Below are 16,976 nucleotides of genomic sequence, written 5' to 3' on the forward strand. Positions count from 1 at the left end.
TAATATGGTCGATCTTGATTTTGGTTGAAATGAAGGGAGCCTGTTACTAAACTTAACTCGGGTACCGGAACTAAAATGAAACTTTCAAAGACATATACACTAATCATACTTAATATGGTCGATCTTGATTTTGGTTGAAATGAAGGGAGCCTGTTACTAAACTTAACTCGGGTACCGGGACTAAAATGAAACTTTCAAAGACATAGAATCAAGTGAGTTAGGGAACGTCCAAACGAAAGAAAAGAGAAGATAATCACACAAGTTAGAATGTGTTAATATGAATCTAAAATTTCGATATGTAAAATGATACGAGTTATAAACAACACAGTAAGTTAATTACAAGAACAGAAATGTTAGAGAATGGAACAAAGGAGACTTTGCATCTTGCATGAGGGGTTGGAAATAAATAAAAGAAAAGAATAAAGAACTCACAAGTCGGAGTTTGGAAAGAACCTATACCTCCCTCCATGGCGATATTTTACAGTGACCAATGGAAACAGATGATCCAAGAGCCAATCTGTGCTTGTCTTTAATCACTCACTCACTCACTCACTCCCAACAATTAGCCCATTTTCCCTCTAAAAACCTTCCAGTCCAAAAATTTACCCTAATATGCAAAGCAACAGTTAAAAAGTAAGGGGTAGTCTCACCAAAAAAGCATGGTTGGTTTTTGGAAGCAACTCCGACGACGAGCTAAATCATGAATGCTTCTCACCGGCGCTGATCGGTTTCTCGGGGACTTCTAGTTGGGGAGGCAAGAGTTTCAAAAAGCTGCCTTGAACGGGTTGATTTGTCGCCATGGCAGATTCGTTAGCTGTGGTTGGAGACCAAAGTGACAACTTAAAACGACATTAACGAAGGAAAGATGCTTAAGAAATTCTTCGTGGGGCAATCATTACGGAAACAATGGGCATAATAAAATGCAAATTCAAGAACAAATAATGGAATAGCAGCAAGAAAATGAAGGTTTCCTAAGGGCTTGAAAATTACCGAAAAGAGATTTGATGGAAGGTCTTGTAGATTTTGCGCTCTTCTTCTTCAATTCAGCTGTTAATAAAAGACGCAGACAAGTCATGTAAGATTAGAATATCTCCGATCAAGAAAAGGGAGAATGCGTTTCATGTATTAACAACAAACATTTTAGTTATGTATGAACTAAAGAAACATCTATCTTAAAATTAAACGGTATATTAGTTGAATATATTCTGCCATGAAATTGTTCCTGAACATATATAAGATTAAACAAAGATAATATAGTTCATCCTTCGGAACCATATCACATTCTGGATCTGATGAAATAGGATGAATTGAGACGGTATTTTGTAAATACGTAATAATCTTGAATATATTAGCTATTTCTTTATTTTCCGATCGCCTGGAAGGACAAAAGAAATACATACTAAAGCACTATGGATAAACAAGAACCCAAGAAATGAAGATAGAAGCCATAAAAGATTTATCAATATAATCTACCTTTTCACGTGTACTGATCTACCTTTTCACGTGTACGACTAGACTAAACAATAGCCTTTTCCCAGAAAATACGATTGGAAGTTGAAATGAGTAACCAAGCCAACCAATACAAAAACCTACATCGCCTCGAGTGGCATTACTACCAGTAATGAAGAAAAACATGCTGTTATTTGGTTTTTGGGTAGTGTGAGAGGGGAAGTGAAAAGCAAAATATATATATCTGATGGAATTCTTTCTTCAAATATGCATTAAAAATTGAACCGACTACAAGAGAATAATATTGTAAGAGGTGTGAAAAGAGATACCTATTCCAGGCAATTGATTATCATCAATGATTTCCAAGTTTTTGTACGTATAACCCACAAAATTGACGTCCTTCGATGATAACATCTGCATTAAACAACAAAAAGATAAGCAAACAGGCAGAGCATGTTTTGTCCTATACATATACCGGTGATTTCCAGATCATCGTCTGTATGTCTTAAATACGAACAACGTCGTATAAAACAATGGCTTAACGCCTCTCCCCAAATGAAAAGAGGAAAAGCAATGGTTCTAGTCGTTAAGAATCAAGAAAAGATGAATTTACTTGAAAAAACCAAAGACAAGACTGAATTTCGCTAGACTCCAGACCTTTTCTCATTACTCATAATAAACTAATTTTCCTCCGGACCAAATAAACCAAAGAATAGCAAGAAAAACAGCCTGCCAAGGAGTCTCCTCCTGTTTCAATTCCCAACACAGTCCAGATTCCAGACCATCTGGTAAATTTAGAAAATAGAGACGATTCCCAATACCATTGACATGCCAAATGTTTGTTTACCACCCCAAAAGCTGATTCCCATATGGCAAGAATCATAATGAAATTCAAGAAATTAGTCATTCATTTTTTTTATAAAAAAAAAAAGTCAACAGTTGACACGTTAAGTCTCCAACCAGATGACCTTGTTTGACTCAATTAGAAGTTGCCTAGTATTACAAATTTATGGCATTGAAATAAAGCCGCTTCTCCAACTTCAAATCAAACGAGTGACTGAAGTCTGAAAAAAACACAGTAATTTTATCATATATCTTCAGCTAACTCCCTAAAAATGGATTTGATTGAGAAAGCCACAACAGAAGAAGAAAAAAAAAATGCCTATCATCCAGCATATTAGGATATTATAGATGCAAGGTATAGAATGGCCACAGTAAATATTTTTGTCACTGTAAAAGTAAAACCCGATTCCAATGGTTCTCAATAAACAAATGATACATGATCAGGAGCCTGACAAACTAACCTTTCTCCATGGACCCGATTTTGATGACGTCTGAATTGCATTTTCAGTCTATCACAACATCCATAAGCAGATAGACAGAACAAGTTAGCACAAGGGTAGCAGCAGCAGTTCTGCCGTAGATACAGAAAATGAATTACTCTGTACCTCTTCGAACTTCTCAAAGTTTTGAGTATCCAATTCGTCATTGACCTCAGGAATAAATGCAGCTTTCATTTGATACAACTTGTCCCATTCAATGCCCTTGAACCACGGGTGTGCCTACAAATAATAAGCCAAATCAACCAATAGTTTAATTGCCACTCTATTATAGGAACTCAATATGTTAATGATTGATCAAAATTTAGAACAGAACACACCACACAACACCTTTATTTCATCTGCACCCTTGGTCCCTAGCCTTTGTTCAACATTGCATAAGAGTTTACTAATTAGATCCTTCGCTTCTGGAGAGAGTTTTGCTTCTTCTGGAAATTTCAAATGAGTTCTCCAATTAACTATCTGCATCATAGGTTAAAGAGAAAAAAAAATTACTCACGAGAGAGAAAACAACATCAAATCACAAGACAAAAGAGTCGATTCCTAAATAATTAACTAAGCTACACAAATTACAGATGGTTTATCCAAATTACACCATGGCCCTATAAGGCCCAGAGCATCCTAAATTTTCCAGTTCACCATTAATGAAATTAGAAAAATTAAGGCTCTGTTTACATATAAGGAATAACAATGAAGGTTTGAAGATTATTTCCCCATTCTATAATTATTCTTTACCCAAGTTGAAAATAATTAGGTCGCCAAACCTATCCAAAATAGTAGTTAGACTCGTCAGTCTAAATAGCAACATCCTAAACGAAGGTGGAGGACACTTTTCTCATTTATCCATTCTTTTTGTCCATTTCAATTTTTAGTTTAACATTTTGCTTCACTACATAACTAGAGTCTTGTAACAATCTAAAACAATTCAGTAAGCACTAACATTAGAAGTTCTACTCCAATTTTTACCGGTTTTATTTTGATTGGCTTTCATTTTTTATTCATCCACATATTCATTCCCATCCAGTAAGCGTAAACCAACATAAATGCGACGTACCCCATGAGATTTAACTTCCATTCATGTTAAGAAATCAAGGGCCATAAACATAATCAGAAACTAGTTCCATATTACCTTCCTACAAGTTGACATTGGCTCATCTGAGTAAAACGGTGGAAATCCCACAAGCATTTCATACATGATGGCACCAAGTGACCACCTGAAGTAGTTTTAGCAAAATAATTAAAAGGTTCTCTTGAAATATAAAAATATACCGAATAGAGCAGAAAGATGCTAACCAATCACATTCCATTCCATATCCTTTCTTCAACAAAACTTCCGGAGCAATATAATCAGGAGTTCCAACTGTAGAATAAGCCTGCATCCCAAATCACCTTGATGTCAAATACAAAAATCGGGGAAGCAACAAAAAATTTGCAGTAAGAGGAGTGGTTGTTAAAGGTTTAAAATGGGAACTTCACTAAAGAGAGTGGAGAAACCCCCTAGAATAATCAAAATCAAAAGGGAAAACTTTTGGCTCACCAGAACACCAGTTTATAAGTGACTAATGTAAAGTAATTACAGATCTACCATACATGATACTGAACTACTTACAAGCATCCGCCTATTCCTTTGCCAATGCTGTAGTTGTTCCTGTTGTGTGCGTTTTGATGCCACAGGTCGCCCATCACTTTGAAGAGCACCACTGAGGTTATTTCCCTGGGAAAAATCCTTTTCTTGTAGGTTACTACAATCTAATGGTTTACATAATCCAAAATCTGATAATTTCATATGGCCATCCTTGTCAAGAAGCAAGTTATCTGGCTTGATATCTCTGCAAAGCACACAGGGAATATAAGGGTTACTCCAAAACAATCCAATGCAATTAATAAACTACAGAATAAATCAGGCAGAAGTTTTCACCTATGAATATAATTATGTTTATGGATTGACTCAATAGCTAAAACTGTTTCACCAACATAAAATCGGGCCTCGTCTTCTGTTAGAGTATCTTTCCTCATAAGCAAAGTCATCATATCTCCACCAGGTAAGTATTCCATAATAAGATACAAATACTCTTCATCTTGGAAAGAGCAGTACAGCTTTACAATACAATTACTGTCAACCTCCGCCAATAGATTCCTTTCAGCTTTCACATGTTCAACCTATAGTCAAATAATACACATTCAATAAAATAGTGACTGAAACCGAAGATAGTGCCGGTAATGCAATCATACCTGGCCTCTTCGAAGCATCTCTGATTTCTTAAGCTTCTTCATGGCATATACATGACCTGTTGCTTTCTCACGACAAACTCTAACCTGTATCTCAATCAAAATGGAAATGCGTCTCATAGAATGTACAATAGGTTAACATTCTGTAAGACAGTGCTCACGAAAAATAATGCATATGGAAACTACAAGCAAGATCCCACTGCCAGCCAGACTGTCCCAAACCAAAAGGAACCCCAAGTGGGGAAGATGCACCGATGCAATAGGAAAAAAGAAAGACGAGTTCACTTTGACCAGCTCCGGCTATTAACACTTGGTCCTTTTCTTTCAGCTGAATTACTAGACTTAGCAGCCTAGTTAAAAACAGTGTCAAATCATACTTTCAAAGCTAACCAATAGCAGCCGCACAATTAAGTATGAATAGACAAACTTTCATGTAAAAGGAAGTATTCACACCTCTCCGAAAGCACCCCTCCCTATCATTGTTAGAGGCTCAAAATCATCAGCACCCATTTTATGCCTCTGAAGGCGCATATACTCCGTTTCCTTCTTCTCTAGATGCTTAAGCAGGTTGCTCTGCTCTTCTTGAGAGACCTCAGCATCAGCCAACTTCTTTTCTAGTACATGGCGTCTGCAAGAGATGAAAATTTTACTCCATGGTACGAAAAATGAACAAGTACATAGAATATTAACTAAACAGCCAAGGTGACAGAGGACTTCAATCCATATCCGGGAAAAAACCGCGGGCTGACCTAAAAAAAGGCAAGTGCGCAACTGGAATAAAAAAACATCTGTAGAACAAAATGGAGCAAAGAATGATAGCACCTAAGCCAAACAAATTTAGCATGTGTTACACGGTACTTTACAAGAAGATGGAAAGGCAGCAGATAGAGTGAGGAAGGACTATGGAGGAGAGAATACTGTAGAAAACTAAACTAATCCCGCAACTATTTCTTTGTTAGCAGATATTTTATATACATACATAATTTACTAAAATATTCCATTGGGACTTCACCAAAATATAATCTCAAAAAATGAATACGTTAAAGAGTAAAATAAAAGGCATATTCAGACCAGTATATATTTGACTTACAGAGGAAACATTGGTCTCTCAAAGTTGGATATGTACACTTACACCTAACAGCTAATTTAAAAAAGATATGTGTAAACAGAATAGATGCCTTCCCAAAAATAAGTTATATGCATAAGAACGATTTTCCTTCTTTTTTTTTCTTTTTTTTTTTTTTTTTTTTGNAGAAGAAATGCAAACAGAAAAGTAAAAACATACGCAGGAAAATTAAACAATGAGGGGGACACAAAATCAAAATTTTCTGCCCACGCAACTCCAAAACTATAACAAGTCCAACCTCTCCCTCCTTTCTTCCAAGCTCTTCATTTGCTTCTTGTAATGGTTTTCTATATACTGCTTGGCAGCTGCAACCTTCTGCTTGGTGACATTTGAGGGTAACTCTTCACTGGTTGGTGCTTTCGATGCATCTCTAGCATTTCCTGCACTCTCCTTATTTGTTGAGGATTTTGGCTTGTCTTTGGATCTGAACTTATTAAACCAACGCCTAGTAGCTTCCATTATATCATGCAATTAATATGCTAAGTCCTTAACCACACTTCCCAATGCTCATTTTCTTTCAACAATAATGTATGATATATTTCACCCAGCACGAGTGGTACAGCAAATATACATATACTGAGCAGTACGTCTCCAGTAGGTTAGATAGCGCGACTTCCTGCATGGAAAAAAAATATCTAACAATGACAAGATGATAATCAAAGGACATTAAATACACATATTGATTCCGGCAGTGGAATATAAATAAAAAAGTTACAAAATGTCTCTTAGATAGTAAAAATTAAATCATTATTTTCCAGAAGACTATAGTTAACGCATTGATAAATGGATAACTTCTTATGGCCTCCAAGCTTTCTGGTGAGCAATTTCCAACAACTTAATGTTACAAAGCAATACACTTCCTGCAGCCAGCAGACTTCAAACTCGGAAATTATTGGCCTCGTGATATATTAACTCAGCTGCTGTTTATATCAGAGTGAACCCTTCCCTTAGAAGGTAATTAGCAAAATTTTAGAGCTGCATATGTAATTCAAGATATAGAAAGGACCAGCAACAAAGATGATGCCTGAGCTAGTATCTACCGTTGGCCGGTCGGATGTTCAATCCAGGGCGTCTGGTTTACTAAAACTCGTCCAAAATTGTAAGAGAGCTTATTAGTCTGTCAGTTATCAGCTCATTATTAATTATTTTTCACAATTGTAATGTTCATTATAATTTTTTCAGTTGTAAAATCATGACGCACAAACAATTATTTGGTCGGAATTTATAGTTTGAAACGCCTGACAAGAGACCAAGTCAAAGTTTCCTCCAAAACTACATCCTCCTCTCTCTCTCTTTTTCACGAGCTTCTTATCACTTAAAATCCAGAAGAAAAAAAAACAGCACCACCTAATCCTCCCTCAATTTCCGATCAACGAATAACTTCAAGAAACAGAACACATAGCCACCAAACAAGAGAGCATCCATAAAGAAGAAAAAATTACTCCTCGCGTATAAAAACATTTCAAATCAAAATCTCCATGGAATTTGACCAAAAATCAAAACCAAACAAGATCAATCGACTGAAATTAAAAGCAAACAAAGAAGAGAGCAGCAGACGCATCCGACCTCGTAGATCGGATAAAACGAACCAAACAAGTATATAGCTGGAAGAAAGAAACGAAATCAGACGAGAATGAAGGAGAAACAGACATCGGAGCAAAAGAAGGGGAAAGTAAAAAAAGAGAAAGTACCGTACAACTTGGCGGAGAAGAAACAGCAGGAAAGCAATGAGAAGCAAAGCGAAACCCTAGAGAAGAGAGTGAGAGAATGTACGGCCGGCGATTTCGGGTGAAGAAGAAGCAGAAGTGAAGAAGAGGAACACTCTGTCTTCATGATTCGGATGCCCCATTTTCCCTCTTTCTTTCTTTCTTTCTTCTTTTAGCTTTTTNGAAAAAAGCTGACCCAATCTCAAATTCTCTGTATTTTCATTATTATTCTAATTTTCTCCTTTTTAATTATAGGATATTCATACGTGGATTATTATTCTATTTTACGGTCCCATTTATTTATATATTTCTTTTCTTTTCTTTTTAAATAATAATTTCTTAAACTGACTCAAATGTTCGAGTGCTACTTTTTTTTATTGTCGACCCTTATTAATAATTAACTAAATTAAACTCGACCATAAATCAATTATTTGAGTTGTTCGGTTATTTATTAAAAAAAAAATTAATATTGGGAGAAATGTCATCGAAAAAATTTGAAATTACGGTCGTGATGTTTTTAGCTTCATTAGTTTATTTTACTCATCGTTTTCAAATATATTATAAAATAAACCCATTTCCTCACAATTGAGTCCATATTAAATATTTTTTTAATTAAAAATAGAAGTTCAGCCCAAGTTCATTATTAACAAATATTGTCCGCTTTGGCCCGTACGTATAGCCACCAGCCTTACGATTTTAAAATGCATTTGTTAGGTAGAAATTTTCACACACCCTCTCTAATCAACGTGGGATCTCACAATTCACTCTTTTTGGGGACCCAACGTCCTATTTGACACACTGCCCAGAACTTGTCTCTCATACTATTTTAACCGTCTAAGTTCACCGCTGACAAATATTGTATGCTTTGACCCGCTACGTATTGTCGTTAGTCTCACGATTTTAAAACACGTCTATTAAGGAGAAATTTTACACCCCTTTCAAACTCAATTATTTAATAGTAATTTATATAGTCGACGGTTTGGCATATAATATTATTTAAAAATTATATATTTTCAAAACCAAATAAATAAATAAAGTGTTTTATAAAAAGGTATATTGACTTTAGAATGAAAAAAATAAAATAAGATGGACAGTTGGATAGTGAAAGGCACATTCAAAGCCTTGACGTCCGCCGGAGATACAGCGGCCGTGCTGTCAACTGAACCACCGCCACTCTCCGCCGCCACCTCCACTCGCCCCATATTTGATTTAATCCCACTCATTCATTTAATTATTATTAAAATATGTTAATATATATTATTAACTTTTATAATTTTTATTAATTTATAATAAAAAAAAAACAAATTATCCCATAAAAATTTTAAAATACTTTTTTTGGTCTCTATACTTTCGACTTACTTTAACGTAGCTCACGTCCTTTCAAATATCCACAATCCAACCCGTTTTCAACACAATTCACCAATATTGAATTAAATATGTCAATCTAAAGATGTCCGAACCATTTCGTTTTAGTTTACATATTTCACGCCTATTTTAGTCTCTATATTTTTTAAAAGGGACCAATTTGATTATTAATACGAAGCTTTTTTATATACAACGGTCAGTATATTTCAATAAATTTATTTAATCTAACATCGTGATTGATTTTTTAAAGGGACCCACTTACAAGTACGAATATCGAAATTGATGTTTTGGAAGCACGGGACCTAAAATTACACCTAAATCCGTATAATAGACATTGATTTAGCAACCTTTTGCCCTTTTTTTAAAAAAAAAAATAATAATAATAAAGAGAAACACATATTTATAAAGGGAAGAAAGCAAAACTTGCATTATAAGAAAGGAGGAGACATCATAAGAGAAAAGGGAGTGTGGAGGTTGTTATTGAGTAAATGGGGAGGTTCCTTCTCCTTTGGGGCATCTTTGAGGGACCATCATCTCTATTACCATTTGGCTAAGCAACCACCAAATTAATGGATCCGAAACACGGTTTGAAGGCAACGTTCTATCAAACTTTCCATCAACAAGCAATTAGTCTCGTATAATTTGAATATTCATAGAGTTTTCGTGAGTCTAATTTGAACCTAGCCCAACTAGTTAGAAGTTTGAATATCTCATCTCGTCATTAAACCAAGACAGGGTGGTTTTAGTCTATGAATTTTTGGTATGTTTTGTTTTAACAATATCGTTTTATTAGATCTTTATATGAAAATCAGGATTTTAATGTCAAATTGGTAAGAAGTATCGATATTGCTTGTGATGTTAGATGAATACTTCAAAAAAGATAGATGAGATTAACAATCTCATCAACGTAAATATCTTTTGTTTCAATCACATTATTAATGACTTTCTTCAAAAGTCAACCAAAAGTCAACATTATCAATGACTTTCTTCAAAAGTCAAAGGTCAAATCTTCATTATCAACTCGAGATCAACTAACCAATCCATCTATGATATTAGGTCAAAGTACATCATGCTAACAACTATCAAGTTTATGCTTAAGGTTCGTTCTATTACAATTACTTGGTCATCTTTACTTTATCCTTAGCAACTAGGTCTACTCCCACTGGGTAGTAACAAATAATTCATGCCGTCAAGGTTCGAGAGACTGGGTAGTAACAAATAATTCATGCCATCAAGGTTCGAGTTCAAACCCTGTGTGTCTAACAAATGGGACACAAAGCGCTCGAATGCTCACCAACCCAATATTTGTATTTCCATATAATAGGTGTTAGGCAATTTTAACAAGGACGAAATGCTATGAAGTATGAAGATTTAAAAGTATATAGACCAAAATAACCGGAGATCGTAATAAACATCTTGAAAGTATAAGATCCGAAATGAACCGAAACCGAATAATGAAAAAGAACTCACAAGGCATGAAAAGGAAAAGGAAAAGGAAAAGGGAAAGTGAAAGTGAAAAAGAAAGAAAGGTCCCCCAGCTATACATAATGCTCATACGCGTTTTGGCCCTGATGTGACAACCTGATAAAACGTGAAGGCTTGTAATTAGCTACAGACAGCCTACAGCCAAGCAGTAATAAAGGCAGGCACGTCGGTCTCATTTGGTTGCCCATTATAACTCATTCATTCATTCAAAGCTCAAGACTTTAGAGAGAGCCCAGTTTGCACCCTTTTCAACATTCTATGAATGAATAACAGCTATGGATGGGAAGAACATTGAAGGGCAAACCCAAAAAAGGAAAATAATGAAGCAAAATTATGTATTCCTATGAGCTTCAGGCCAAATTTTCCAGTCTTCAATTCATAATCAAATAGCTTTAAGTAGAGACAATGGCCCAATGACAGACAACAAAAGTGGAAAAAAATTGATGAAGAATATCCATCGTCTATAGATACTATCAATCAAAGCATTACACTGAGTAAATAAATAGAAATGTGAAATACCTCGCTATTAAACAGCGCTGCTCGGGACTTGCTTGCTGATCCGACCCCTCTGGGCGACGACGGGCACTGGAGAACTTAACAGCAACAGGGGATTGTGAAGAAGACAGCATTTTTGGTCTTATTCTGAATCCCTGACACTCTCACTTGTCAGCCACAGTTTCTTCTGGACGATGAACACGGTCTCGTCCCCGTCCAGTTCTGAATCTGAGCTGGCATTGGCGGTAGCTACTGTTTCCCAGTGTAATGCAGGTAGATACTTCTTTATCAAATCTACAATAGATTGCTTGTCCCTGATAATGACGAAACCTGTGGGTCTGAGCATGCGATCCATCTCGAGCAACAAGTCCTCAATGCTGCATTCTTTCTTCTCGATATCAGAAAAGATGGTCCATGCGTGGAGCAGATCGTATGTACGAGGATATGTCGAGAAGGCTTCGCACCTGTAAAAAATGTATAAAGTGTAATTTGCATATACTATCTTGAATAAACTAGAATTGCATTTCACAGTTTTCGTTGTAGCCATAAAAGGATATGCAAGTGCTTTTTTTCAGCTGCATACCAGTTATTGATAGAGCCTATGAGACCTCGATCATATATCAACTTCAGCGTGTTCGGTCCGTCTTCTGGAACAACATTCATCACCCACACATCCTTGTCCTTCAGAGCAGCTCCAAACGATCCCATATTAGCCTTCATGTCCATCACATTCCTGATAGTGTCCGATTCGATCTTTGGACTCAGTAGATTCCAGTAACTCCCAACTCTACGCTGCCAAATTTCCTGCAACAAGACGATACAAGTTTAGAAACTTCAGAATCCAGATTTGAATCAGCCAAATTCACCATGGTCATAAATTACCGTGTCTTTTTCGAACATTTCATTTGAATAGCCAAAATCCTGAAGTCGTGGAGGAGGTGAAGTTAATCGAGCTGGCCAAGGAGCCAATCCACTGCCCTTGACTTTATGATCATCTGCACCAACAAATCCAGTGTGATCATCGAGAAAGCATGTTCAATTTGCAATAGGACGATATTTCTCAGCACATGCCAATAGGACACAACAGAAACCTTTTACGATCACACGATTCAGAAAATCAATTCCAGTTCAGTTGAAGGCTAGTAGGCTAATTTACAAGAAAAAATTAACACCAAGAATCCCAAAGATGGGATTTCCTCCCCCAAGAATGTCATATTCTCTATGCCACATAGCTTTAAACCCAAAAATTTAAATAATTTCCATTAGATAAGCAGCAACACATGGATACTGATAGTTGGCAAGTTGAAAAGGAGGTACACTTATGCTGGCAAATAATAAATGATGCATTTAGTAGTAAGAAAATAAAATATAAATCGAGCCATTCGATAAGGGACGTACGGTCAGAGTAAGGAGTGATACAAGCTTCCATCTGCACACCCCAAACGGCATCAGGATCATCGTCAGATCGACATAGTGGAGGACGAGTACCAGGTTCTCTTTGCAGATAACAATCATTTGTTAGGGGCTTTTGCCATATTACAGTCTGATTCCTCTTTGCAGCAACTCTCCAACACATACGGCCCACAAGGTCACTCATTTTTCTCCATATTCTCAGATCCTCCTCATCCTGGGCATAAGCTTCTGGAGATGAATAAGCAAAATAACCGCCCGGTCTAAGTAATCTATCTAGCTCAAGAAGAAGAATCCCGTCTCTTTGAAGCCAATCAATACGACAACGAGAACAGTGTGCGAGTTCAAAAGATCTGCTTGGGTAAGGGAGCCTCTTGGTTCCTAAAACACCAAGGTATGCCGGAATTCCTCTTTCCAAGGCAAATTGAATTTGATTTTGATGAACATCATTTGGTGCTAAGGACATTGCTATGATATTAGATGAGAGAAGATATCCTCCAAAACTTGCGACACCACAACCAACATCAAGAACGGTACGCAGTCTTCCTTGATTGTTTAGATTATCATTTGAAAAGTTGAGCATCTGAAAGATGAAGGCCAACGTTTTCAGCTAATCAATTGCTCATAAGAAAACTTGCAGAAATAATAAAATCTCATAAACTTGAGCCAAAACCATGAATGGTAGAGATATAATACGATAAACCCTGCATCTAAAATATTGTTCAAACAGCAAACATTGCATAATCTTTCCTTTCTGGACGATAAAGAAGTGTTCAGAAATCTTACATTTGCAATTGAAGCAATGTACTTATCAGCTCCGTAGTGAAAGTGAGTACCTCCTCCAGGGAACACAATTTTTTCTCCTTTCACAACCATCCAGTTCTGATCGGATTTCTCATGTGCAAGATGAGTATGAGGAATGTTAGCTTTCCACACTTCATCTCTGCTCTTTGGCCACTTAATTGGGACCTGAAGTAACACATCATTAGTAAGTAATCAGCAAAATCTTCAGGTGATGCTCAGTGCTACTAAATTACCTTATATCCTGCTGGAGGAGGAATCAGGCAATTGAACCGTCTCTCAGGTGGTGGGCAGTGTCTTTCGTAGTGTTCCATTAAAGAAAGGTCCAGTTTCAATCTCATTTGGTAAATGAGATGTCTGTCCAAGCATGGAATCAATTCCGAATGCCGGTCATCGCAGACCTTTGAAACAAGAGAAGAAACTACATGAGAAGGCTCCACAGATCACTGCAAGACTAAAAAGTATTAAAAGTTGAAGGAAGAAAAAACAAGGGAACACAGTTACTTACAGGGTAACTTTTTGGTACGACACCATCTTCTGCGTCGTCCTGCTCAGTTGAGGTTGTAGATTCTTCAGAGTCTTCGTTCCCCATCAAATAATGGCTCAATGACTTGCTGCCATGCTGCAGAGCGAACGCACCACGGTCTTGATTGCCAAAAATGGATCCATAATATGCATACAGGAACCCAAGAAATATCGCTACAACACATATGGTAGCGATTAATCGCTTCTTCTGAGTTCCATCAGATCTTCCCCTCGTCATTTATCAATCTTTCGAGTTTTTCTCAACTATATACTTTGACCCAAGTATGAAAACAGTGTTGCACGTATCGCCTAAACAGAAACTGGTTAACCTCCCCTCCTGAAGCTACAGTAGAAAACGATAGCAAGAATCAGGTATATTATAGAACCCAATGCCGAACCTGCCAGGAAAGCATGAAGTTTCGTAACAGAAGAAAAGGCCAGAGACACCAAGAGCCTGATTTGTGGGTTATGAAACCCCGTTCTACTTGAAGTAAGTGAATTCATACTTCAGTCACTTGTGGTCCTAATCTTAGGGACAATACTAAATCAGAAATGGCAAGTGCACTCAATTTCTTGAGTCTTGACTTGTAATCCTTTATGCTTTCTTAAAGAATTCTCTTCTCCAAAGGTCGGTATAGATTAATTTCTTGAGTCTTCTCTCAAGAAATCATCAATTCTCAAACACCATAACACAAGTTCAAGCAACAATTACATTCAATTCAACGTGTAAAAAGCGAAGAAAAGAAAACAAAACACATAAAATTCTTAATGCATCCAACGAAACTCTATCAAGTACATTGACAAGCCAACCAACTGAAGAATGGATGAACCGACACTCATAAGCAAGATTCGCCCTAATAGAACATCAGCCCACTCTAAGATCATTTCGACATTAAATCACCGTCAAAATACCAAAACAGCCAAAGATACGAGAGCAATGTGTGTCGGTGCATTCAACTAAATCCCCAGATCTGAAAAATCTTCAGAGAAAAAAGAAAAAAAAAATCCATCGACTAACTAATCAACACCTCCATAAATTCCAATCAAACCAAACGCCAAATCCAAATCAAATTTAACTAATTAACAAACGATATCCAGAAACCAAACCAATTTAGATCCAAAAATCAACGAAAACAACTCACAAGCAGAAACCCAAATCACGAGAAATGGAGAAAAACAAGTAGACAGCGGGATCGGAGAGCAAGTGCAGCAACTAAAGATAAACAGCGAGAGCTTCCAGTGAGTAAAGTAACAAGAAATCAAATATGAAACAGACAGAAAGATTAGGAAGAAGAAGAGGAAGGAGAAACCAGATCTACAAGTTTCTGGTTTAATGGAGAAATCATGCTATTTTTGGGAGGGAAGGACCTGACCTGTTGTTAAGTAATACCTCTGCGTCTGCCATTGCCAGAGAAAAGAGGGAAGAGAGTGATGGTTTTATACACTGTATTGAATTTCTCTAATTTTCTGCAATCTTTATTTATTTATTTTATTTAAATATCAGTGAAACTAAATCATTAATCCTCCCAACTACTTGCTAATTAAGATGCTAATCCTTTAATTAAAAATTAATTAATACGTTAATTATTGATTAATTCTATTTTATTCACGGATAACACACTGATTAATAAATTTTAATTTCGAACTTTAATTATACAAAATAATTAAAAATTAAAATTGGCCACTCCAAATAAAAATAGGTATTTATTAAATCAATTCGCTATTAACATTTTTAAATCATCACTTAATTTAATATTTTAGGTTAAAACTTTATTTATTTTTTTTAATTTTAGTTTTAAAATGTTTATTTATTTTATTAAATCTTTTAATAAGAAGGGTCATAATGGTAATTTTAAAAATAAACTGGGTAAATATTAAATATTAGAATAATTTTTGTGTAGATATTAATAAATAAAATAAGTAATTAAAATGGAAAGTTATTTATGAGGGAAATAAAGTTGCATGAGATCTCAAATATGTCCACTTCACATGCCACAGCTGTTGATATGCCTTTTACATAAATAAATTTGACAGCTTTAAATTATTGATTATGACTTTTATCCTATTTATTCAACCTTTTCTTTAAATAAAATAATAATAATAATAATAATAATAATAAAGGTGTATTAGGTGTTATAGACTGTAACATTTCTTTTTATTAAAAAAAGTTAAACGTAGACTAAATATAGTTTTTTTTTTTTTTTTTTTTTTTTTTTTTTTTNTATTTTAATGAGGATATATTTTTTTAATTTTATTTTTGTTAATTTTAAGGGTTATAATGAGTATTTTTTAAGGTAGTATTAAAAATTTAAGGATAATTATGAAATAATCTATAAAGATATGTTTTAAATAAAATAAATAAAATATTAATAATTTCTAATTTTTTAAAAATAGTTAGACTACAATTATAATTTCAAGCATAAGCTCTCATAATTTTGTTTTGGGCTTCTCCAAAAAGGCTTCATTCTAATGTAAAGTGTATTATTTGATTATAAACTCATGACCATTCCCTTCCAATGTAAAGTGTATTATTTGATTATAAACTCATGACCATTCCCTAAAATAACCGATGTGGGACACTTTCATCCAACACCTCCCTTTAAACAAAGTATGTCTTCCCTTAATCAAGGCTCGACTCCTTTGGAGTATTTTCTAGTCACTTTTTTACTATGCTTTCTCACAACACTTTGTTTGACATTTGAGGATTATTCCCTAAAATAACCGATGTGAGACACTTTCATCCAACACCTCCCCTCGAACAAAGTATGTCTCCTCTTAATCGAAAGGGAGTGTCTTCTCTAGTCATATTTTATTCGAGGGGAGGTGTTGTCATGGATTTATGAGTTTATAATCAAGTAATAAACTCTCCATTGGGGAAATGAGTTTATAATCAAAGAATAAACCGGAGAAATGAGGTCATAACTACTGCCAAGAGTCAACATTTAACAAAAATAACTATTAAATATATTAATATATTCCCGCGTTTTCAATTTGAAAATAGAATATATATATTATATATATATATATATGCGCGTGGAGTTGGAA

At 35.4% G+C, this 16,976-nt stretch overlaps 2 protein-coding genes across 6 annotated transcripts; both read right to left on the bottom strand.

The window, feature by feature from the left end:
- Positions 1–265: 265 nt before the first annotated feature.
- Positions 266–8,022, bottom strand: LOC111806824 (serine/threonine-protein kinase tricorner-like). 3 transcript variants are annotated; one of them, XM_023692308.1, is made up of 15 exons: positions 7,836–8,015; positions 7,711–7,748; positions 6,383–6,760; positions 5,472–5,646; positions 5,022–5,105; positions 4,708–4,949; positions 4,399–4,618; positions 4,083–4,162; positions 3,919–4,003; positions 3,120–3,251; positions 2,898–3,011; positions 2,754–2,801; positions 1,779–1,863; positions 991–1,047; positions 266–814 (listed from the first exon to the last, which is right to left on the bottom strand). In XM_023692308.1, exons 3-15 carry the CDS (start codon positions 6,601–6,603, stop codon positions 699–701), a joined length of 1,659 nt encoding a protein of 552 aa, XP_023548076.1. In that variant the 5' UTR covers positions 6,604–6,760; positions 7,711–7,748; positions 7,836–8,015; the 3' UTR covers positions 266–698. The 3 variants fall into 3 exon arrangements, with proteins under 3 accessions (XP_023548076.1, XP_023548074.1, XP_023548075.1); XM_023692306.1 differs by lacking the exon at positions 7,711–7,748 and having other exon boundaries at positions 7,836–8,022; XM_023692307.1 differs by lacking the exon at positions 7,711–7,748 and having other exon boundaries at positions 7,841–8,015.
- A 2,991-nt stretch (positions 8,023–11,013) lies between these two features.
- LOC111806826 (probable methyltransferase PMT3) lies at positions 11,014–15,408 on the bottom strand. Of its 3 annotated transcripts, none has more exons than XM_023692311.1 (8): positions 15,305–15,408; positions 13,915–14,274; positions 13,643–13,807; positions 13,392–13,574; positions 12,594–13,188; positions 12,078–12,190; positions 11,779–11,999; positions 11,014–11,659 (listed from the first exon to the last, which is right to left on the bottom strand). In XM_023692311.1, exons 2-8 carry the CDS (start codon positions 14,167–14,169, stop codon positions 11,338–11,340), a joined length of 1,854 nt encoding a protein of 617 aa, XP_023548079.1. In that variant the 5' UTR covers positions 14,170–14,274; positions 15,305–15,408; the 3' UTR covers positions 11,014–11,337. The 3 variants fall into 3 exon arrangements, with proteins under 3 accessions (XP_023548079.1, XP_023548081.1, XP_023548080.1); XM_023692313.1 differs by having other exon boundaries at positions 13,915–14,268; positions 15,305–15,397; XM_023692312.1 differs by lacking the exon at positions 15,305–15,408 and adding an exon at positions 15,074–15,286.
- Positions 15,409–16,976: the final 1,568 nt, after the last annotated feature.

Source organism: Cucurbita pepo, chromosome LG12, assembly GCF_002806865.2.
Source record: "Cucurbita pepo subsp. pepo cultivar mu-cu-16 chromosome LG12, ASM280686v2, whole genome shotgun sequence".
Classification (NCBI taxonomy): Eukaryota; Viridiplantae; Streptophyta; class Magnoliopsida; order Cucurbitales; family Cucurbitaceae; genus Cucurbita; species Cucurbita pepo.